A 22,766-nucleotide genomic window follows, 5' to 3' on the forward strand; every position below is an offset into this window, starting at 1 on the left:
GTTTGGTCACTTTCATGCTGGCTGAAATCCTGACTAGACGGCAAACGCAACAAAAAATGACTCCATGGAGGGCTGCAATTTTGAACGTTTTTTCGGTGGCATCTTTAAGCTGAATAAAACTGGAATGTCGGCGAAAACTTTTACTGGACGACTTTTCGTAATTTTTTCTATGATGTAACAAGCAACTCCTGTGTCAGATCAATAAATTCCCGCCTCACAGTTTGTCACGCATTGACACGGTGACGCAATATTACTGCATGAAGTAGATAACAAAGTAGAAATTAAAGCATGAAGTAGATGACAGTACACTCCAATTGAAATCGGAAAATAATGCAAAATGTTGAGTAATGGAAAAAGGTTGCTTTTATTACTGGGAATTGGCAGGAGGTGTAGCTTTCCTCAAATAGAATCATGTAAACGTATAAATTTGCAGAACGTTAAAACTGCTACTTTACTAAGTGTACTTTTTAAATAAAACTTAAAAAGTTTCAAAAATTGCATTTTTTTAATGAAATTTGAAAATAGATATTCATTTAGGGGGTGGAGCTATCAATCATCGAAATAATTTTATTTCCAAGTATTTTATAGCTGGCATAGTTTATAGCGATATTATGAGTAGGCCTAGTTTAAAAATTTTCAAAAAAGATTTTTGAGGGAGGCAAGGGAAAGGTCGTATTTTATTGATTAATAAATCCCATTGCAAACCTAACAAATGTAACAATGACTTATGACAAGTGACAAATAAAACGATCGCAACAACAAGGAAAAAACTCGTAGCCACGTGTTGCGTAATCTTCACGTAGCTTGCTTGATGTTACGCGAGTATCATGCTTGTGACAAAAACTATCATTTTCTTCGCAATACTGTATTCTATTGGTTCACCTCTTGCTTTACGTTGACTTGAAGCGAAAACCAATGATCAAAAAAAGATTTAAACATCCGTTCAAATTACATTTATTTGCAGTAAGTAATGTAACCTAAACGGGGTGGCCGCCACAGCGGTTACGGAGAGGCGTGGCCACCCCGTAACCCCGTAAGTCGGCGCCAGTGATTGTAACTCATGAACAGTGTTCCCTCTAAAAAAGCAATGAGTTGGTTTTTCATCCTTTTTGTGAGAGTCTATAAAACCGTCTTTCTTTGATTTTATTAGACAACTGTCACTTGCGGTGCTTATCAGCATTGCAAGAATTATTGATCAACATTGTTTTGCAGTACTAAGCTAAATATTTTCATAATACAACCAGAAAAAGTCGTTAAATTTATATATAATATTTTGCCAATTTATTATCGTATAAATTGAGTTGGCACATCGACCTATTTTGCCAACAAAAACTTGCATAAAAGGAACACTGCTTGTGAAACACAATAACGGTGAAACAAACACTAGTGTTTACATGACATTTACAAACTTAAAATAAGCAACCCTATGCTCACGGACAATTTCGAAATTGGAAAACAGACGTTTTAATCAACCACTTGGACAGTGTGGCTGGACATCGCATTGGAATAACTTTAAGCGACCCACACCTAGAACTTCAATCTGATTGGTCGATCGGTGGAATCGTATTGAAAGCGAAAATATGCTTCCCGGAAAGTATTTTTTGCCTTCATGCTCCTTAGCTCCTTAAAAAAAGTATTTTTGGTTGTACTTGTACGTTGATACCTTTCGTGGGCCGCATATAAAAATGTGGCAGGCCGTAGTTTGGTGACCCCTGATATAGAGCATAAAACAATTTTTACATTTGAAACAGAAAAATAGTTGGTTTTTGAGGTGTTTTACTGTTTATTGACCAATGAAAATGGAAGAAGTGGAAGATATTGAAGACAGTGGTGCTAAACCGCCAAAAATATCTCGAAGTGATTTATACAAACCTCCAACAAACGAGGAATGTCGAGATTTGCGTGAAACTGATATGCTGTTTCACTCAAATTTGATTCGACTTCAGGTAAGTGAAATTGACTTCAGTTTTGGAAAGAAATTTATTAATTTGATTGTTGATGTTGTTTAGCCTACTCAGATAGAAGTAACTAACCCAGCTGTTTTAAAAGACGGTCTGATTTATGTCCCTAGAATTTCAAATACATAAAAAAGACAATCTTCAGTTTATTTTCTTCTGCTGGGGAGTAAACAAAAACACAATATATATATACACAAATAATTGCACAACAAGTATGGCAGTGAAAGAGCAAAAGGTCACCAAAGTCAGCTGTCACCTAAATATCTAACCAAAGTAACAAAAAATAATACATAACAGTGAAATTCAAGACTTTTCAACATGTTTGCTATTAATCTTGTAAAAGGCTATGATGTTTTTGGTAAGCTGTTCACTTAGACTTTCACTGAAAATAGTGACCAGCTTTAAATGTACTGAGGATGCTGTGAACAGTGTTCAGCTTCAATTAAAGGTTTCAATTTAAAGATTATCTATTTTATTATTAGTTTTGCACTAAACTGATTGCATTTACTTGCAGATCACGGAAACATTAAAAGAGATTTCCTTACGAGAAAAGCATTTCTCAAAAGTAAACAAGTTTTGTGATACTTTACGTGAAAAAATCTTACAAATTCCTGTGACTGAAAACTTGCTGGTAGGTTTGCACTTTGCATGATGCAATTGTTTTTTGTGTGTTAAGTTAAATTGTTGCTTTGTGACTTACTAATTAACTTATATCAAGCATTAGCAATTAACTTTTGTTTGTGGTAGAATAGAAATTTTACATCAAGATTTATGCATACTGTAGTCCAGTGATTCCCATCCCAATCACTCGTTTCAAAGGTGTTACCCGGTAATTCAGTAAAAGAGTCTAGTTAATTGGTAATAACAAATCAACAAACATCTTTCCCCATTGAAAGAAACCTCAATAATTTTGCTTTCTGTGTGAAAAGTATGAAATAAAATATATAGTCATTCTAATTATGACTTTCAAAGGACTTAAACGAACTAGCTTAGAATTTCCAGATATGTAGAATTTTCATTGATGTTACTTTACAGCCAACTCCTGTAAAAGATGAAGGCCCATTCTTTCACAGTAGTAGTAGTCCAGTTTTAATCCGGTGGTGTCCAACAATGTTATACAGTAGTTGAAATATATTTTGTAGCAAGATGAATTTCAATAATGTTTTGCTTTTCAGTTGCATGATGCCAATTGGCTGGATCCGTCCGTTTGTTGTCCCATCACTATGACACCACCTAGTGTCAATGTCCATGTGCAATATTTGCCACCGTCTGACATAAAATCAATCGGTAGCTATGAGCTGGACATGGCGTTAAAGCAAAACTTAAACGTGGACCTCTTGCTTGTGATGCCAAAGGTATGGCTTGCTACACTGCGGTCAACCGGTCACAAACGTATTTGAAACGACCACAAAGCTCACATTCCCATCATCATGTTATTGACATTGTAACCAATGGTTGGAACCTTACATCAGTATTATTGCTTTACTCTCTTATAAAGTGCAACTTCTACTATTTTAATCACAACCTTATAGTTTATTTGATCCATGAATGCACTAGCTCTGTTTATGAAGTATCGGACCCTTTTCTCACCAAAACGTGTGTCGTGTGGGTTGCATGTTTTGCACATTGTGATTTGTGATGTCACTCCTTTCTGCTACATGCTTGACGTCATATATGACATCAATCGTGATTGTTGTCTAGGTTTTGTTTATGTGTCCTAATTTTTAAAGCAAAAATAATGTATGCTTTTTGATTGATAAAATTGACCATGTCCATAACAATATTGAGTAGAACCTACAGTTTGTGCAGTGCAATGTGTCATGCTTACTAGAAAAGTTAGAAAGTTCAAACAATTTTAAGACAAATAAGTATATATATTGTTTTAGGAATGTTTTTCAAGAAAGCGAGAGTTTTTGAATCACCAGTACTTTCGTAAACGTGCCATGTATCTCGCCCATGTCGCCCATCATGTGACCACAAGTGATTTGTCGTGTCAAGTTAAATTCGCTTTCTTTCTTGAAGATTTAATGAAACCCGTCATCCACATCACCCCTTCAGGTACAGATTTACATTATTTTTTATTTGTTTTAGTATCATAGCATGCACTCTAACATTAGTTAAGATACACAAAATGCATTGAATGTGGTGATGGTACTACTACTAGCATGGACTTGTTAAGAAGTCCATGGTAGTAGGAGGACAGCGAATACCACAGGATCAACGTCATTAGCTGGACGTTCAACAACGTACAGGTCTACAGAACTTTGATTTTGAAGCCTTTTCTGGCAGTGCAGTCTAGTACACTTGACGAATTGCCTTTCTACCTTCCAGATGTGTCAGGAAGCTCATCATTCACAGTACGCATCCATGCCTGCCCTGTCGATGACATTTTCAAATTCAACCGCTTCTTGTGCACAACAAACAACGTGCGACACGAGTGGCTCAACAGCGACACTAAACACGGTATGATAGATTGTTAACATACTGACAAGTGACAAGTTACGATTCTAGTGAAGCGCACTCAGCCAAATACTTTGGTTGTGTACGTTCCAATGATTTAATTCATGGCTTGTCAACTTTATGCCTTTTCCAGATAAAAAGGACTGTCATTAATGTAGTAATGAAGTATGCGAAACATGTTTGTATTTGTAAATAGTGTTCTCGTTAGCCTTTTTTTTTTACATATTTTTGTTGCATTTATTTGTATTTAGACATTGATACAACTGGAGGGAAAAATTAAACTCTGTTTTTTCTTTGTGGTTGTTTTTTCAGCTTGAAAAGATTTAAAATAACTAAAATATTTTGTATTTTGAAGCCAAGTCCAACTCTGACTCCGAAGACTCACTTCTTCCAACTCCTCATCATAACATGATGTTTCTTCTTGATCTTGAGATGAAATCCCATCACGATTATATTCTTCAAACACTGGGCGGCCACACTGCTTTCAACGATGCGGTTAGGTTGCTGAAGACCTGGCTAAAACAGCGGGAATTAGATCAGGTAGAATAATGCCAATGTAGTTTGTATGTGTCCAACAATACTATATTGTCGGTCAATTTTCTCTGCGATTGTTCGCCAAAGCTGATAGTTTATCAGAATAAAGACCCCCAAACCACATCAGTTGTTTGATGCAACGTCTTTTGGCCAACTTTACTTTGAAGGTATTTTAAACCTGCTGCACTATCGATGCTCCTTTATTTCTGTATATAGTTTTTTTTTTTTTTGATGTGAGAATACACTCAAGTTGTGTCCATAATTTTGCAGGGGTTTGGTTGCTTCAGTGGCTTCATCATGACAATGTTTGTGGCAAAGCTTCTCAAGTCTGGCAAGGTAACTCGCGCCATGAGCAGCTACCAAGTTGTAAGGAATGTCTTTAGTAACTTGGGTGAGTGATGACTGATCAAAGCGGATGACCTGTGTCTAAGTAGTGCGGTACATTATTTGTGTCAATACAATCATATGCTTCAATTGGTATGGGTCGTTAACTTGTGTTTTCATTCGCAATTAAACGCACTTTCAACCGTTTTGTCTGTAAAATTCCCAGAAATTATCTTAATCCTACTAGTACTATGTTCTATATTTCCAAGTTGCATCATGCATCAACTCGGCGATAAGCTGTGGAGGAGTAACCATTCTAAACTTTTTACTTCCCAGCAACAACCGATTGGAAGACGGAGGGCTGTACCTTTGAGAAGTCTCACCAGGCGGACGATTTCCACAAACACTTTGAAGTTGTCTTTCTTAGCCCGTCTGGACGTTTGAACCTGTGCGCTAACATGTCCGCGCATTTGTATGATCAAGTACGTGAACTTCAAACCTGTTTGCTTCGCACCTGACCTCATCTTCATCAGATATTCTTGAATTCTTCACCAACTGTGAACTCCATCTATTTTGTTTTGTCTTTCGTTTGTATTTGTAATGCTGGCATGCGTTTCAGATATTGTCAAAGTAGTTTGTTTTTCGTCATCCTTTTGTGTGTTTGTCTTGGACCATTTCAATCAACAGTACCGTATATGAGAAGAAGGGGTGTTCTTCCCGGCCATCAGCACAAGGCTGATCACTCGCTAGTACAGCGAGCAGCAGTAACGCTTCGCTAACCATAACGGTGTAGCTTCCACGCTAGCCATTAAGACCTCCAATAAATACGGTGCGATACTGATGAGCCCAGCCTCGTGGGCGAAACACGTGTCTATCGCTGTCTATTCGATGCTACAATCGGTTGCCCAGAAACTTATCGTTTATTGGAGGTCTTAATGGCTAGCGTGGAAGCTACACCGTTATGGTTAGCGAAGCGTTACTGCTGCTCGCTGTACTAGCGAGTGATCAGCCTTGTGCTGATGGCCGGGAAGAACACCCCTTCTTCACATGTCCTACTGGTCCTACCCCTGGCACCTGCTGGTTTTGTTGGCTCTTTTCTTTCCACAAAGAGAAGAGTTAAACTGACTGGTAAAGGTGCGTCTACATGAGAAAGTGTTCTTGCTTAGAAATTCTTGCTTTAAAAGCTAGTGATTAAGCTCGTTTCGTCTACACTGGCAACCTCGACGAAGATTTTGCTCGCTTGAATCGCGGTCACGTGAGTATCTAATCCCCAATGACGTCACGTTTTAAAAAGTTCGCGCTAAAGTACAGCAGAGTAGACCAAGCAACTGACTGTTCTTTAACCATTTGAAGTTGTTGCAGTCTTTCAGTCATGGCTTCCCAGAAGTTGTGTAAAAAATGCTGCAAAAAGCGAAGGATGCAAACCCGCAATTTACTGCTTATTGAAGCATTCAGACACCTCAGTGAGGTTGAAATGTTGGAAACAGAATTTCGTGTCAGCGTGGGTGACTGGTAACAACCAGCAAGATCATTCCTCCGCTATTTTTATTACCCAGTGTACAATGGCAATGGTTTTCTGCTGAGATCCTGTTTTGGATTTGAAATTGGAAAATATTGTGTTATTTATGGGCTATTTCGAGTACGGTCACCGCCAGTTCAGCCCGCAACATTAATAAGAACGGGTTGGGATCAAAACTTAACGAAATCCTTTAACGATACCGCCCTGCCCTGTCTGGATACTGAGCTGAGAGGAGACCTGAGATTTTGGCGGGAAAAACATTTCTAAGCAAGAGAACTCACTTAAGCGCCCAGTTTTTCGCTCTGGAGCGTATTTTTTCTCGACGGCTCGCTTACTCGCCCATTTTCTTAAAAGTAAGCGGCACAAACTGCAATTAACTTAAAGAAACAAGAAGTTTGGATAGCTTAAGCAAGAAAACAGTCGTCGTGTAGACGCACCTTAAAGCGGCGGTCGATTACCGAAGTGGCAAGAATACGGTGCGATACTGATGAGCCCAGCCTCATGGGCGAAACACGTGTCTATCGCTGTCTATTCGATGCTACAATCGGCTGCCCAGAAACTTAAAGTACCATATATTTTCAAATGAGCCGATTCTTGCAATGTGTGCAAAGTATCGTAAATTTTCGTGCTTCAGCATGGCGAACTGATTTCAGAATTTAAAAAAGTTTGTTCATGGGTACTATTTCGGACCTTTCACAAACAATTAAATACTTTACAAGTGAACTGAAAGAACGTGGCTGCTAAGGTTCATTGAGTTTCGACGGTCCTTTATCTCTCTCTCTCCATCTTGCTTCGAAGATGGCCTTTTATATGATTGTAATAAGGCAGCATAAAAATGCCCATACCCCTACTCTAGCATGTAACATCTTCTGTTGCAGGTAAGGCATGAAGCTGAGATATCCCTGGCAAGCTTAGACAATACTTCCGTTGGCTTTGACGCTGTGTTCATGGAGTCTGTGTCGTTTACTCAAAACTTTGATCGTATTCTTCAGTGAGTAACCCAACATTACCACCGACCTCTTACAGGAGATGTATCGTGTATCGCCGCGTAGAATCTTCTAACTACCTTGCCAATGGTCGACACTTCTATACCTACCTTTTGACAAGTTTTATTTTTGTATACTGTATGTCAGGCTTAATGTTACTTGTATTGGCTTAAGAAATCTGTCCTGTTGTGATTGAACAAAGATCTACGATAAATCATAATTTATATTCGCATCTTGACGTCGGCTTTCATTTTGCAGCATTTCTAAACCAACTCTACTAAAGAAGGCCTGCGGAAGGACAGAGGTGCAAGCCCGTCTTGATGACCACGCTGGCAATTGCATCACAGCAGCTCTACCCCATGTGGCCTCAGTATTAAAAAGAGGGCTGGGAAATAGGATATCATTGCTGGGCGTCAAACCACACCGATATAACATGGTAAAAATAAAAGCGTTTAACGAAGTGTCTTTTTTAATGTTAAAACGCGGTCTGGTTGCATAAAAACTAAATTTGTTGAAGTTGGAGTAAGCTGGAAAAATTTAGCTCTCTCCACGAGTCGAATATTGTTGCAGCGGCTACCGATTGGCTGCTTTCTTAAACATTTTATGAAGCATGACTATAAGAGATTTCAACAATCCCACCCAATAATGTGCTTGCAGAAAATTATTTTATGAAGTTCTTGTTACCAGTGGCCCATATCAAGCCCCCCACCGTCATGGAAGGACATCGATGGCCCTATCAGCTTTGGGCTGAAGCTAAACAACGATTATGCCAATGACGTGCTCCATAAAGGCCCCTCTGCTGACACCCCCCAGGTAAGCGTGAATGCAGCATTTTGTAAGACCTGGTGAGTTGCAGTGGTGAGGTGATTACCACCTTATCTATCTGATGACTCGGTCGGTTTAAGGTGAACTAAGCTCTGGTCTGGCACCATCACTTTCATTATTCAGCGTTTCTTAACCCCCATGGAGTTCGTTTTTTTGTGTCACTGGAAGAAACCTCTACGAGGCGTGTAGCTGCCAAAAATAAGGTTTCAAGAATGTAAAAAACTTTCTTTGTGCCAAAAAAGTCTTCTCTTTGTTCTACACCTTTTGATGTACCTCTGTTCGCATGCAGGCCAAAACCTTCCGTAACTTCTGGGGGAAAGCATCGGAATTGCGCAGGTTCAAAGATGGCTCCATATGTGAGGCGGTTGTGTGGGATTGCGAGAGCATGGCTGAACAGAGGAGCATCGTTGAGAAGATCTGCAAGCATCTGCTGGATAGGTGAGTGCGGACACATACGGGTGTTACAAATCTACTACTGTTAAAAATCAATACATTTGCTTAGAAACTGAACGAAATGAAACATAACAAAAAATTCTGCGTTCATGCGAAATGTTGATTCAAAATATCACTGTTTCCTACAAGATGTTAGCGTTGTCCTTCTTTTGTTTGTCAGCATTAGAAAATGTTGAATTAGCGTTACTACGGCTCCTTCCTGTTTGTGATCCTCTTCCCATCAGAACTACAGTATTTCAGTTCACGATTGTTTAAACCTTCAAGAATTAATATCAATGAAGTGAACGGCAGTGGTCCCTTCAATCGATGTGAAACTACGACTTGTATTATAATTCCTCCCTTTGTTTGGCTTCAGACACTGCAGCATCCCTCGCTCAGTTGTATCAATGACAACTCTCGATCCCCTTCTAGCTCTCCCATCGCGATCTCTCCCCGGTGGTGCATCAGCAGGTTATCCTGGTACTGGTAGGTCAACCTTTATGCTACTTTGACATGAAATGATGTAGTGACTCACCGATATTACAGTTTTACCTTCATTGACTATAATTTGATTGTGGAAACGTTAAGCGCAGACATTTTTCTTGCGGGTGTACGCTTTTTTCCCACGCACAATTTCCTCTCTCTTACATAGGCGTGCGGATGTTACTCTTGTTTATCAGAAAGCTGTGGGAACATTCGCATTTTAAGTCAAATATATTTTTTGAGAGTTTTTAAAAGAAATTTAGTGTAAACTTTCTTTTAAACAAAGAAATATTTTTGCTTCTTAGCTATTTTTCAAAGTTGATAAGTTTCAAACAACTTTGCAGGTGATGAAGTTCACCAGGACGCCACCAAAGCGAGCAACGAGCTCTTCCAAGATCTTCGCAACCTGTCTTCTCTCCCTCTTTCCATGACAAACATCCAAGGGGTTTCTCCTGTTCTAAGACATTCTGAGGTGAACAACGTTTGAAACTTGTTATGCGCTGGAACGTTGGCGAAGAGTGTTTGTCCAACGTCGAAAGCCTACTAAGGTTGAAAACCAATGCACGAAAAGTAACGCCATCCTTCTGGCTGTTGCTGCTGCCTGATGAAAGTGAGGCTGACAGCCTCTGTTGAAATATATCCACATGTTTGTTGAAATATATCCACATGTTTGTTGAAATATATCCGCAAAATCTACTTGTAGGTTTTATTTTCTTCGATCCAGTGTTTCCTACACCGCATTTAAATTTTCCTAACGAAAATGCTGAGCGTTCCGTGGGCCTACTGTGGTGTATTTTGTGTTTTTGTAACTTACACTTGTTTCTTGGCCAATGTCGTTGTTTTGATGTGAAAATGCAGAAATAATCCAACAATTCCCGCTCTGTCCAGGTGTTTCCTTCCATCTCCCGCTCAAATGTCAGCGATCTTCTTCCAGTCTTTCCTTTGCATCGCCAAGACGCTCAGATACCCGTGCCCGATCAACCGTGTCCGACTTACGTAGCTCCTATTGAAGGTACCTCTAACCTACTGCATGCGATTTCCTAATAAATAAAACAAAAGGGTGCCAGTTTGTAATGTGCGTTACACCCGTAGCACCCAGCAATAAAACTTCAATTTTAAGAATTTTATTTTTAAAAGTGTAGTCCAACCAAAACAGAAAGTGTGGCGACAAACCTTTTCGCAAATTTGCAACATTGGGCTGTAAAGGTCAGTTGGCAAAGTGTTTTTGTGTTACCTTTTTCTAAAATATTCGTCTCACTTCCCCAAACTCCACTTGCTCCCCCAACATCTACGTTGCAAACATGCAACATAAGATGCTGGTGAATGTTTAAACATTTATTCATCGTGTGCCGTATTATGGGGAATGAACAAGGTGACCAGCAGAGCTTTAAGTCGCATGTATTGAAGCTGTTTCTGGCGGATGTGTTTGCGGAGGTTGAAGCAACGTAAGAAATTACGTTTTATCTAGATGAATGGTTATAGAATATAAAACTTCTTTCAATGTCCTCCAGTTATCTGCCACATGGAGGGGAGCGGGAAGTGGCCAGATGACCTGCAAGCTCTCCGTCGATTGAAAGCAGCCTTCCACATCGCGATTTGCGACGAGCTCAAATTGAATGATCATCGGGTCGTCTGCTACCCGACCACCGACTGCTTTTACGTCATCAAGGTTGGTGGTTTTCTGAGGTGTACTTTGTTGCTTGCTAGGCTTGCAAACATTGGAACCTGGTTTATTGCTGGTCAGAGTTACCAGCTTACTACTTGATGATGATCTTGATAATGTATATTGTATGCAACTTGCAGCGACAAATATTAAGAAGGAAGAAAATCAACCGTTTTAAGATTCTTAGACACGTTGGATAATTTTAGTTATTAAAACAATAATTTTACTACTTGCTAAATTAAATTTAATTGCTTTTCTGGAATACCCAGTCACTCGCATTAGGCTTGGGTGTCGCGACTGTCGCGTGAAGGTTTTGAGTGCTCAAGTTTGTTGATCTGCCGCTTACAATGTGTCACTCTATTGACATAAACTTAAAGTGAAGTATCGTTTGTGATGCCACTGTCGGTCTCTGTTTTATCATATGACGATTCATTGTGTTGTTGAAAGATGTTGATATGAATGGCTCAGTTGAGTGACGTTGAAGCTTGCTGTGCTCGAAACGTTTGTATTCGAACTGTTAGTATTCGAACTCCTTCATATCACGAAGAAATATATTTCATTACATTTTATTCAAACACAATTGCTCACTGTGATTTTCTGTCCTCAAAACATAGACAGTAATTCTTCAAGTTCGATTTTAACTTTTTCGTTTTTCGTGAAGTCCAGCTTTGTCTTCCGGATCACCGTCGGTTACCATCGAGAGATCACCATCCTTCAGACACATCGCAGCGAGGATGGCAAGATCACGACGAGGAAGACTCCGGAGTCGGTTGCTCTTGCAAAATCATCAATCCACCTTCCTTACTTGGCATCATCTCTGCATGGGTAGGATGAAACAACTTTTCTTGACGTATTATTTCCATTTCGTGAGATCCTTGTTGCTGTTGACGTTAGGAAAGGAAGCCAATATTTGAAATTGTCATTAAGTGTCGTGCCAAGACGCGGCCATGTGCTCTTGACCGACGATCTTGTGAGTATCAGTACCACGCTTTACTTGCAACCGAGTGAAATATTTTTTCATCGATTCAACGTTGTCGTAGTGCCAATTGAATGTAACGATTCATATATTCAGGTTGCAACAAAAATATCCAGTCTTTGGATCCACATGTCGCCTCGCTAAGTTGTGGGTGGCCTCGCATCTCCTGTCCGGCCATTTGTCCGGGGAGGCCACCGAGTTAATGTGCGCCCATGTGTTCACCTCCCCCCATCCATTCTCCCCTCCTGGGTCAAGTCAAACAGGGTTTTTGAGGTTCTTGAAATTATTGGCCACATTCGACTTTGCATCTTCCCCACTCATTGTGGATATCCACGAGTCGCTGCGTGGTGAGTCCGGCGCTTGTCCTTTCATCTATCTGCTGTAAGGTTTTTATTAACGAATCGACATCAGGAATAAGAATAATGAGATTCATAAATTTTCTTTTCATTTCAAATGCAAGTTATAAAATGATTGAGTTTTTGATTTAAGCACTTTTAACATTTTGTATTTCTAAAACTATCTTTTCTTATGCCTCACCAAACACTGCATAATCGACAGCTGAATATACTAACTAGATGAATCCGAATAGTTTTAATTTTGCCGTTAGCTCATCTCGCTCAACCCTGGAATGATTGGAAACGTCGCTGCCAGTGCATGTGGCTTTATGCTTCTTCGATTTAAAGTCAAGTTTGTGTGATTTCAACTCGAAATTAACGAAAAGATTTTGTTTGCAGACGTAAGCCGCACGTCCATTACGTCATACTTCAACCAGCATCGTGACGTGCTTCCTTACATGTGCATTATGACGTCAAAAGAACGCAAGCGTTCCGTATGGACCGAGGAAGGTCCCAGTAAGATGGTGGGCCGAAGGATTAAGGGGCTTGCTCAAATGGCGGTCAAGACTTTGACCCAAATATTAGAATCTGGAAAGAGAAAACTTGAATTGAAGGTTGGTGTGACAATGTTGTTTATTTGATGCTTAGTAACGTTTTTCTAATGTAATCTGCAACTTTGTGTCATATTTTTCCATTGCACTGCGTTTTCCATCTGGACTCAGACTGAATCTTGCATCATGCAAACTAATGGATGATAACATACTTTTGTATTTGCAGGCGCTACTAAAGCCTTCCCTTTCTCATTATGACGTCGTAATTCACCTGAAACCTCAATGGTGTCCCCGGGATGTTCACTCGATTCACGTCAACGAAAATGACGTCAGTTATGATGAGACCTCGATTTTACCAGTGGTTGATTTTGACCCTGTTCAATCTTACATCAACAAATTAAAAGAAGCCTTTAACGAGTTTGCTTTATTCTTCTACAATCAATTTGAAGGGTCAGTTGTGGGGGTTTTATGGCGCCCCCACGTGTTTGACCCCAACCCTTTTAAGGTTAGTCGACATATCAAGCGATTACATTGTATAGGATAACCCTAGGCTTCGTTAAATGATTTTGCGACACCAAGTGTAGTTCACGTAATTTATCTGGAAAGCTGCACTATACAATAATTCCAGTTTTTATTAAATCGGCTGCTCGAGGTTTAACTTATACTTTGAACCAAACCACCTATGTATATAGTTCAGGCCCTTAGGGGAATCTTTAGGCTAAACGTGTTACACGTTGTTTTTTTGCATATTTTTGCAGTTGATCAACCCAACTTTGATTTTAGTGGGTGCCGCGATTTTTTGGGTCACGTGATCACCCCCAAATCGGGGATTTCCCCAGAAATCACGTTTCAGCTGTTTTTACGGCATTTTTGTGCAATTACGTATTTGATTTTTGCATATTTTTACTTAAAAAGCACACACAAATAAGTGAGACAAAACAAACACAAAATAATTTGACCGATGACGTCATTATGACGTCATCAATTATTTTTTTTTGATTTTTTTTAACCGATTTTGGTCGTTTGCTGTTGGTGTTAGTTGGAGTACCGGTTACTAGAACCATTTCACAATTCCCAAAAGTAATTTCGTCATGATTGCATCTTTTATGACGTCATAATTACATTATTAAGACTAGACAACTGGAAATTCAGGAACCAAATGTAAGTTTATTCCGAAAAAAGCAATCAACTACTATCATTATAAGCAGACATAACTCAGCAATAACACTACATTTAACATTATAAAACAAAAAGCGAACGTTTTCGGCTAGTCATGCAGCTCTTTTTGAGCCTATAAGAAAAAAATACATATTAAAAGAAATGCTAAAGAATCATATAGTATCGCAGCAAAAATATGGTCAAATCTAAACATTTAAGAAACTGTCTCGCTCACACAAAATGACAACTGAAAATTACACAGCATTACCTCTTCCAACTCGCTTGTTCCACAATTTAACCTTTGCGATAAATGCTGCTACGGCTACTTTGGTGTCGATCACAGTTACATTCTTGCCTTGAATTAAAAGATTGCCTTTGTTCAATTTACTAAAGATAACAGCCAGGTAGCACAGCTGGGAAACCCACTGTTGGTTAGAGAAGTATTCAGCCAAGTCGGACTTCTTTTCTCAGAAAAACGTGAACAGCCTCACGAATGCCTGCCACACAACAACTACTTAAGAACACAGAAGAATTTGGTTTAAGAGCGGAACACTGGACGAACCACATGTGGAACGTCGTCGCCATTGGGCTTTGTTCGGTCCTGTTCCAAATTGAGACAAAGGCCATTCGCTTGTGTGGTTGTTTAAGGAGGTCGTGACTACGCGAGGGCTACGCACACACTCTTGGCCAGCTCCATGTCCACTGAGGTCCAATAAGATCGGAACGTGCAGATTCAGGGGAACCGGTTGCAACCGGCTGCCGGGTGCTCTGTTCATTGAGGCCCGCCTTACAGGATGCCTGCCCGTCAGACACTGCCCTCTTCCGCCAAAAAGATATTTCCGTTGGGGACTTTTACGTGTGTCTATTAGCCCCAGGAGTTGCTAGGAGTGAGCCTAGTTTTCAGCCTGGGTTCACCTCTACACCACGTTGAGGCATCTCTATAAGATGGGGGCTGAACAAAGTCAGCTCCCTACACTCCAATTTCGTAGAGGCATTTCATGTGGAACACGGAGTGGCAAAACCACACCTCCACGCTCCGTGACTTTATACCCGACGCCGATCCCCGCCCACCGGGGATGTCCCTCGCTAGGCTTGCGTGGGTCAAGCTTAACCGCCTGCGAACTGGCGTCGGCCGTTTTTGTTCGGACATGTACAAGTGGGGCCTGGCTCCTTCACCAGAATGCGAGTGTGGTGCCACTGAACAGACCGCAGACCATGTCATCCACCACTGCCTAATCCACCGGCCTCCACACGGTGCGCATGGTTTGAGGGTCCTGGACGACGAGACTGTTGAGTGACTGATGATTTCCTGCCCTCTAATCTAGCCTGGAAAGATCTGCTCATACGCCGATGATGAGTAGTTTTTTTGGTAGTTACATTCATGATAGGCCTATCACTAATCGACCTGTATAAAATCCTGGTTATTGCCTAACTACTATACTAACCTGCACGAAAAATATCTGAAACAAAAATCACAAAACAAAATTATGACGTCATTCATGATGCAATGCTGACGTCATATTTGAAGAGGGAATTTTAGCATTGGTAGCTTATTGTAAACAAAAAAGTAACACCAACAACAAACACGCGACTACAATACGAAAAAAAAAGCAAAAAATCAATGTTATGACGTCATTAATAACATAATTTTGGGTGATTTTTATTTCGTGTATTTTGTAGTGGCAGTCAGTCCAAATAAAAAAAAATAACGTATCTAATTGCATAGAAAAGCCGTGAAAAGAGCTCAAAATTGATTTGGGGGGAATCCCCGATTTGGGAGTGATCACGTGGCCCAAAAAGTTGCGGCACCCACTAAAATTGAAGTTAGATTCATCAACTACAAAAAAATGCAAAAATCCTACGTGTAACACGTTTAGCCTAAAGATGCTCATTTTTGCCCTTAAGGGCCTGCACTAATACTCGCCATAGCGATCCTGAAAAGAATAAGCTCCTGGACAAAGAAAGTTACATTGTATCGTGGCAGTCGTTTACAGAAACACAAAAAAAAAATAACCGAAAAAGATAATTCCTTTTAAACAAATTTATTTTACAAACCTCTATCTCTAAAAATGATTTTTCTGTTTTCGGTGATTTTTATGTGACCACTTGTAACCGTGGGCTCAAAGCAATTTCATCAATCGCTTTGTTTATCAATGTTGATTATTAACAATGTGATTGGCTGTTTAGATAATGGAATTATCTTGCAAGTTATTGAACCATGACGGAAAGACTCTTCCCAACATCCCTGCCATCATCGAAGACTTTCAGATACTAGGACTTGGACTCGTAGAATCGGTTAATTTAAGGAGCGACAAATGGAAATTGTAGTGAGCGGCTGATACCTGATGAAGCTGATACCGGCAGTTGTGGATCTTACTAATAATCATGGAACGGGATTAATAAAAGCGTCGTGCCTACCATCTGTGTGGTGTCTTATTGTGAACACAATCCTGATGAGTTGTTGCTATCGAGTTAACTTTTTTAAAAGTTAAACTTGTTTTGTGGCTTCATGTCAAACTTAAGTCGTGGTGGGCTCCTAAGCATCAAAGTTTTATTAAATTATACTTTGTAGGAAAAAATTGGCCTGCACAAGTTGAAATATTAAATAACCATTAACCAACCAACGACATGGTCAGCAGTTTGTTCCTCCGCGCCGCATTCGCAGGCCGATGAGGGAGCCAGACCCCACTTGTGCATGTTGGAATGGAAGCGACCGACTCCGGTTCGGATTCTGTTGAGCTTGACCCAAGTCGGCCGAGGAAGGTCCATACCAGGGGGGCGCGCCACCGGGTGGGGCATAAAACCATGTAGTTTGGTGTCGGTGGCGCACCATGCTGCATTCCAAGTGTCTTCCATGAAGTGTGCTGCGCTGATGGCACGATCGCTGAATGGTTGTAGTAATTCAACAGCAGCTGGCACAAAGGGGTGTCTTGACTTTAGTTGCCGGGGAGATTCCTGAGGTGGGATGTTGAGTTTTGCATGGAGCAAGTGGTCAGGATCCCCCGCCCGGCGAGCCAGGTGTATAATGGCTCCCTTTCGGCGAAGCTCAGCAGGTTGGATGCCTGCAAGGATTGGTAAATACTCTGTTGGAGTTGGGCGCAGGCATCCAGTCACAATTCGCAATGCGTCGTTGATTGGGCTGTCGATGAGGCGGGTGTGGGCACTGCGGCACCAGGCAGGGGTGCAGTATTCAGCAGTGGAGTGAACCAAAGCCAGGGTTGCAGTGCGCAAGGTGTCAGCACCTGCGCCCCAAGTTGTGCCTGCCAAACGTCTCAGCAGGGCGACGCGAGATGTCAGCTTTTTGCGTAGTGACTGTAAATGGTGACGGTATGTGAGTGACCTGTCAAGTGTAACCCCAAGGTATGTTGGTTCTGGGCAGGGCGGCAGAATTTTGCCGTTAACGGTCACTTTCAGATCACGTTTTGCCTCCCTGTTGTTGAGATGGAAGGCTGCCGTCACAGTTTTACTTTCGCTGAGCTTCAGTTTCCATTGATGGAGGTATCCAGATATGGTCGTCATGTCTTGGCTCAACGTCGTTTGTAATGATTGCCAGTCTTTCGCAGCGTGCAAGATGGCCAAGTCATCAGCATATGCATATTTGTGAGATGTTGTTGATGGTAGGTCATGCGTATAGACGTTGAAAAGGAGGGGAGCCAAGACTGATCCCTGTGGGACACCGTTTTTGAGTCGCCGCAGTCTACTTGATTTTCCGCTTCCGGTGGTAAGGGTAAAACTCCTGTTGTGGATGAGTTCCATGATCATTTTGACCATGTGCCTGTCAGGGAGTAGGCGGAGTAGCTTGTAGACTAGGCCACGGTGCCAAACAGTGTCATAGGCTGCTGTTAGGTCGATAAAAACAGCCCCCGCTTTCTTTTTTGCCGAGAAACTCTCCTCAATATCCTGAGTTAGTAGTGTGACTTGGTCTACAGTTGACCTCCCGTGTCGGAATCCAGCTTGTTCGTTGGGAAGCAGTGGGTCAATTATTGGTTCGACACGGGCGTAGATCAGTCTCTCAAGGATCTTGAAAGGGATGCAGAGCAAGGAGATGGGGCGATAGCTCTTTGCATCGTCTAGTGGTTTGTTTGGCTTAGGGATCGCGACGACCAGAGATCTTCTCCATACTTTAGGAATCTTGAGGCGGCGCAGGCAGGACGACAGGAAATCGCATAACCAGGACTTTAGAATATAACCAGCGTGGATGATAAGCTCTGGACATATCCTATCTGGACCAGGGGCCTTACCAGGTTTTAGGTGCTTGAGGGCAGCATTGAATTCGCTCCGTGAGAAGGAGCTAGAAATGCTCTCCTGGTCAGGTGTGTTGATCTTCCAAAGCTTTGTCACTTCTTTGGTAACAAACCGATCGGAGGTACGATCACACGGCTTATATATCCCATTTTTTATTACCTGTGATGCGATCTTATTAGCAGGAATGGGACATTGTCGGGTTGATTGTCTTGATCGTCCCGTAAGGTTATTGAGTGTGCTCCACGCTGTACGGCTTGAGTGCGAGAGATCAATAGATTGGATGGTCTCTGTCCAGCGTTCTTTTCTTTTTGCATCGAGTCTTTCCAGAAGAGCCTTGGCGGCTGAGGGTGCTGTTTGACCATCTGAAGAGCTAACAAAAGATTGATAGAGGCGCTCGCACTCTGCATCCCAGCACGGAGTGTAGTTACTTCTACGACCGCGAGGGATGGCTTGTTTGGCACATGTTAAGATGGTGTTGCAAAAGTCCTGGTAGGCCTCGTCCACATTGTGACAGTTAGGTGGAGGTAACTCATTTGTAAACTTGTTGGTAAGGAGGCTAAAGCGATTCCAGTCGGCTTTACGGAAGTTCCACCGCTTGACTGGTTCACTCGGAATTGGTGTCTTGAGCGGTATTGCGGTAATGAGAGAAGGTCGGTGTTGGGACCGAGGGAACTTCTGTAGCACACGTCTGTCCGGAAGCTGATTGTCGTTGCCAGTGCTAGCAAATGCCATGTCTGGGTTTGTTCCAGTGCCCCATCGCCCGGATGTGAAACTGGCTTCGTCTTTGGGGTTGTACAGTGGGGCATAGTTGTTATTTGATGCCCAGTTAGCCAGACATGCACCAGAAGGACTGGTGATGCGGTATCCCCAGTCGACGTGCTGGCAATTAAAATCGCCAGCATAGAGGCAGGGGTGGGGGTACACTGGGATGGCCGTCGGAGTGAATGGCGAGGGAGGTGGCTTGTAGATATTTACGATTTTGTAGCCGTTGACGTCCACACTTAGCCATTCAATCTCTGAGTCTGAAGGGGATTGTTCAACCAGTCTCCAGTTCAGCTTCTCGTGGACAAACGTGGCTAGGCCGTGTGTCCTGCTTAGGATTGACCCAGCTAGTGAGTAATTTGGGATCACTAGCCTGTCTGCGCTGTGGCAGTGGGTCTCCTGGAGGATGATGATAAGGGCCTTTTGTTGTTGAGCTACTCTTTGTACGACATCGATTTTAGCAGTCGTAAGGCCTTCAACGTTAAGCTGTAGGATGTTGGGACTTTTTCTGGCTTCTTTCTTCGTTCTCTGGGGCCGAGAGTTTATCCTTTTACCACCCCAGAGACGCCCTGATGTGTCTCTGTTTGTTGTCATTAGCCTGTTTTGTGCAGTTACCAGGACTCACCGCGAGGAGGTTGACAACATGAGTCGTTCTCGAATGTCCCATCTACAAGGCACCAAATGGAACGCATGGTATAGCAACGCTGGACGAAGCTACACTCACCTGGCTCTCCACCACCTGCCCTGAAATTTGATCTAGTCTCAAACGAAAGAAGAAGAAGAACCAACCAACAAGGAAAGAAATATCTTTATCATTAATGGCGCCACAAATTGCAAGAAATTTTGAGGAATAGCAAGTAAAAACATAAAATTTTTGATTCTTGTAATCAACGTTGTTCTCAGAACGTTACATTCAGGGGCGCTGGGACGATGTTTGACTGGGGGGAGGGGCAGGATTATGAAAAAGGGGCACTTTTGTTGCAGAAAGGGCAATTTGTTTAAAGGTTTTAACATAAGATATAACGATAATGTTCATCTATCAGCTCATTATCGAGTAATAATACAAGTGTCTGTATAAAAAGAACAATGCACGGAAGGCCATCATGCTACTGTGATACAGAATTTTGTGTTTGAAGATTATTTTGAGGCAAAAATGAAAAATTATAATTAGGCTAAAAGCGAATAGAAGAAATTGTTATGAATCAAATTGTGCAGTAGCTTACATGACCCTAAAAGGGCACCGGCGCCCCTGGTTACATTTTTCAGCAAACTTTGTGTTTTGTTTCTCTACTTTTTTGCCCTGCAGGCCAAGTAACATGGTCTTCGTTTGATTTTTAAGATTTGAATTGTAAAGATTTCCAATTGATTCAGCAATGCGTTTACTTCGAGCATTACGTCTTAGTTTTTGAGTTAATCCGCCCCGATAGCTCAGTTGGTTAAGCGCCTGACTTTGCAATCGAAGAAACTGCAATATCAAACGGCGCTGGTTCGACTTTTGGGGTGTGCGCTTGAGCAATGTATTTCAAGGACAGCTCTCCAAGCAGCGGCACCTGGTGATAAATTCACAGACAACTACAATGTGAAAATTTACTCTTGTCAAACTCGGTAACCAGCGTGCGTAAGTGGTTCAGCGTTTCTAAATATGCGCAACTGCCAGAATGAACCTTCCTCAGTCCAAGGATAAAGATTCAATCAGATCTGTTTGATGACATAACGTTTTGAAGACTACTGTAGTTGTTTGAACTTGAGGAAAGCTTTTTGTGAAAAATTGTAAGATAGTTTTAAAGCGTTTTGTAAGCCAGCTTTTCCAGGATACAATCTAATCTCATAGGGTCCAATAAGCAACATAGCCCGGAGTGTGAAAAGTCTTTTCGCTGTTCCAGGTGTCTAATTATCGTTTGCTTAATATCAACTTCATTGCCACACAGGGCCGGATTTAGCTGATGGGGGCCCGGGGCACTTTTAGATCGGGGGCCCCGTGCAAAAAAAATTTTCGCGCCGTTGGCGCGAAAAACCGCCTCTAGGCTACGTCTACAGTAGCATTAATCCAGTACTGCACAGCATTTTGCAGAAACTTTAAAGGCTGAAAGGGAAAAAAAACACAAAATCACATTTTTCCCACGTAGGGGGCCCTTCAAAAATCGGGGGGCCCGGGGCACCTGCACCCTCTGCCCCCCCCCTAAATCCGGGCCTGTTGCCGCAGATAATATATTGCGTTAGCTGAGGAAATATATCGTACTCATCTCTGGTGACATAACTTTTCCAGAATATGTTTTTTGTGTAAGCAGAAACTTTTGCGGCGCGATCAATCACCGTAAAACCGTTGCCTTGCATAGGGAGGATGGGGTAAGATGAGCAGCTTTTTGCTTAAGTCGCTTTTACAAAAGAACGGTTTGTTTTGGAAAATTTTAATAAGGTGAACTTAAAGCACTAATGAATCAGCTACATTTTAGATTGAGTTTTATCACCTTGCAATTTTTATATTTTTTTATATTGATACTTATTTGCGTGTTGCTCAACTTACCCCGGCATAAATTGTATGGGGTAAATTGAGCAATGACCTGGGGTAAGTTGTGCAATTCAATTACGTTGAAGCATTCCCCTGTCAGTTTGTTTGTATTATTACGAGGCATTATGCTTTACAACACAACACTGCTTTTTTTTATCCAATACGAACCTAAAAAGACACAAATTCAGCAGTTCAAACATTAAATAAGCTAAGGCTATTTCTTTTGGGGTAAGTTGAGCAACTGCTCCAAGATACGTCAACTAGCATTGCACATTTTACCCCATTCTGATTTTTTTGACAAAATTACAAATATTTAAAAAACTACAAGACTAACCAACCTGAAGGTTTTATTGAATATCCTCACACTTTATACTTACCAATACAAAAAAACAGATTTGATTTACATAGTGTAACAATAAAGTTATTCAGTTTTTGGCAAAAAAATAAAAATTTCGATTTTTCGACATAAACAATATAATTGCGTGCCATTGTAAAATGCAACTCGCAGTGGACATAACAAATACATTGAATGAAGTGGTATTATGAGTGATATATCCAGAATAAAAAAATAATAATTCCGCCGACTCGTTTTTCCAAAAACAGGGGTTGCTCATCTTACCCCATTGCACACTTTACCCCAGTCTCCCTATATAAATTTAGAGAATTCAGAGAGTTAAATATATCGGCAAGGTAAGCAACTTTTGCGTTGAAATCTTCTTGCAAAAACTTCTCGGCTAATCTCACACAGTTCTGTTGCCTCAGGAAGATAGCAATCTCCTCTCGCAAATTACAAACTCGCTTCAGGACACGACCTCGTGACAACTATCGTACTTCTGTGTGCAACAGCAATGCTTGATTATAATCAGAATCCACAAAGAGTCAAAGACGAAAACAAATGCCGATTTAGTGGACTTGTTTTGATGAAATTTATACACACTTCACATCATTCAACACTTCGTGCAGCTCTTGAGACAGCTTTTTTGCAGCAAAGGCCTCTCTGTGGAGAAAGTAATAAGTCCATACAGCACTTGGGGCTTTGTCTTTGA

The 22,766-nt window shown here is 41.3% G+C and overlaps 1 protein-coding gene across 1 annotated transcript; it reads left to right on the forward strand.

The window, feature by feature from the left end:
* Nucleotides 1-1,816: 1,816 nt before the first annotated feature.
* On the forward strand, nt 1,817-16,616 carry LOC145786670 (nucleolar protein 6-like). The gene is made up of 21 exons (XM_082598382.1): nt 1,817-1,946; nt 2,473-2,589; nt 3,134-3,313; nt 3,845-4,016; nt 4,290-4,421; nt 4,774-4,958; nt 5,223-5,343; nt 5,613-5,758; nt 7,674-7,786; nt 8,040-8,217; nt 8,469-8,594; nt 8,896-9,044; nt 9,415-9,524; nt 9,866-9,993; nt 10,410-10,533; nt 11,033-11,190; nt 11,846-12,009; nt 12,257-12,507; nt 12,895-13,109; nt 13,273-13,551; nt 16,392-16,616. Exons 1-21 carry the CDS (start codon nt 1,914-1,916, stop codon nt 16,530-16,532), a joined length of 3,222 nt encoding a protein of 1,073 aa, XP_082454508.1. The 5' UTR covers nt 1,817-1,913; the 3' UTR covers nt 16,533-16,616.
* The last annotated feature ends 6,150 nt before the right edge of the window (nt 16,617-22,766 follow it).

The sequence above is a fragment of the Aplidium turbinatum genome, chromosome 17 (assembly GCF_918807975.1).
Source record: "Aplidium turbinatum chromosome 17, kaAplTurb1.1, whole genome shotgun sequence".
In the NCBI taxonomy this organism is placed as follows: domain Eukaryota; kingdom Metazoa; phylum Chordata; class Ascidiacea; order Aplousobranchia; family Polyclinidae; genus Aplidium; species Aplidium turbinatum.

Bases quoted from the DNA above. Each gene is read 5' to 3' on its own strand.
- LOC145786670 (XM_082598382.1), top strand. From the start codon at position 1,914: ATGCTGTTTCACTCAAATTTGATTCGACTTCAG. The intron at 9,994-10,409 runs GTGAACAACGTT...CGCTCTGTCCAG, and splicing joins CTGTTCTAAGACATTCTGAG to GTGTTTCCTTCCATCTCCCG. The intron at 10,534-11,032 runs GTACCTCTAACC...AATGTCCTCCAG, and splicing joins TTACGTAGCTCCTATTGAAG to TTATCTGCCACATGGAGGGG.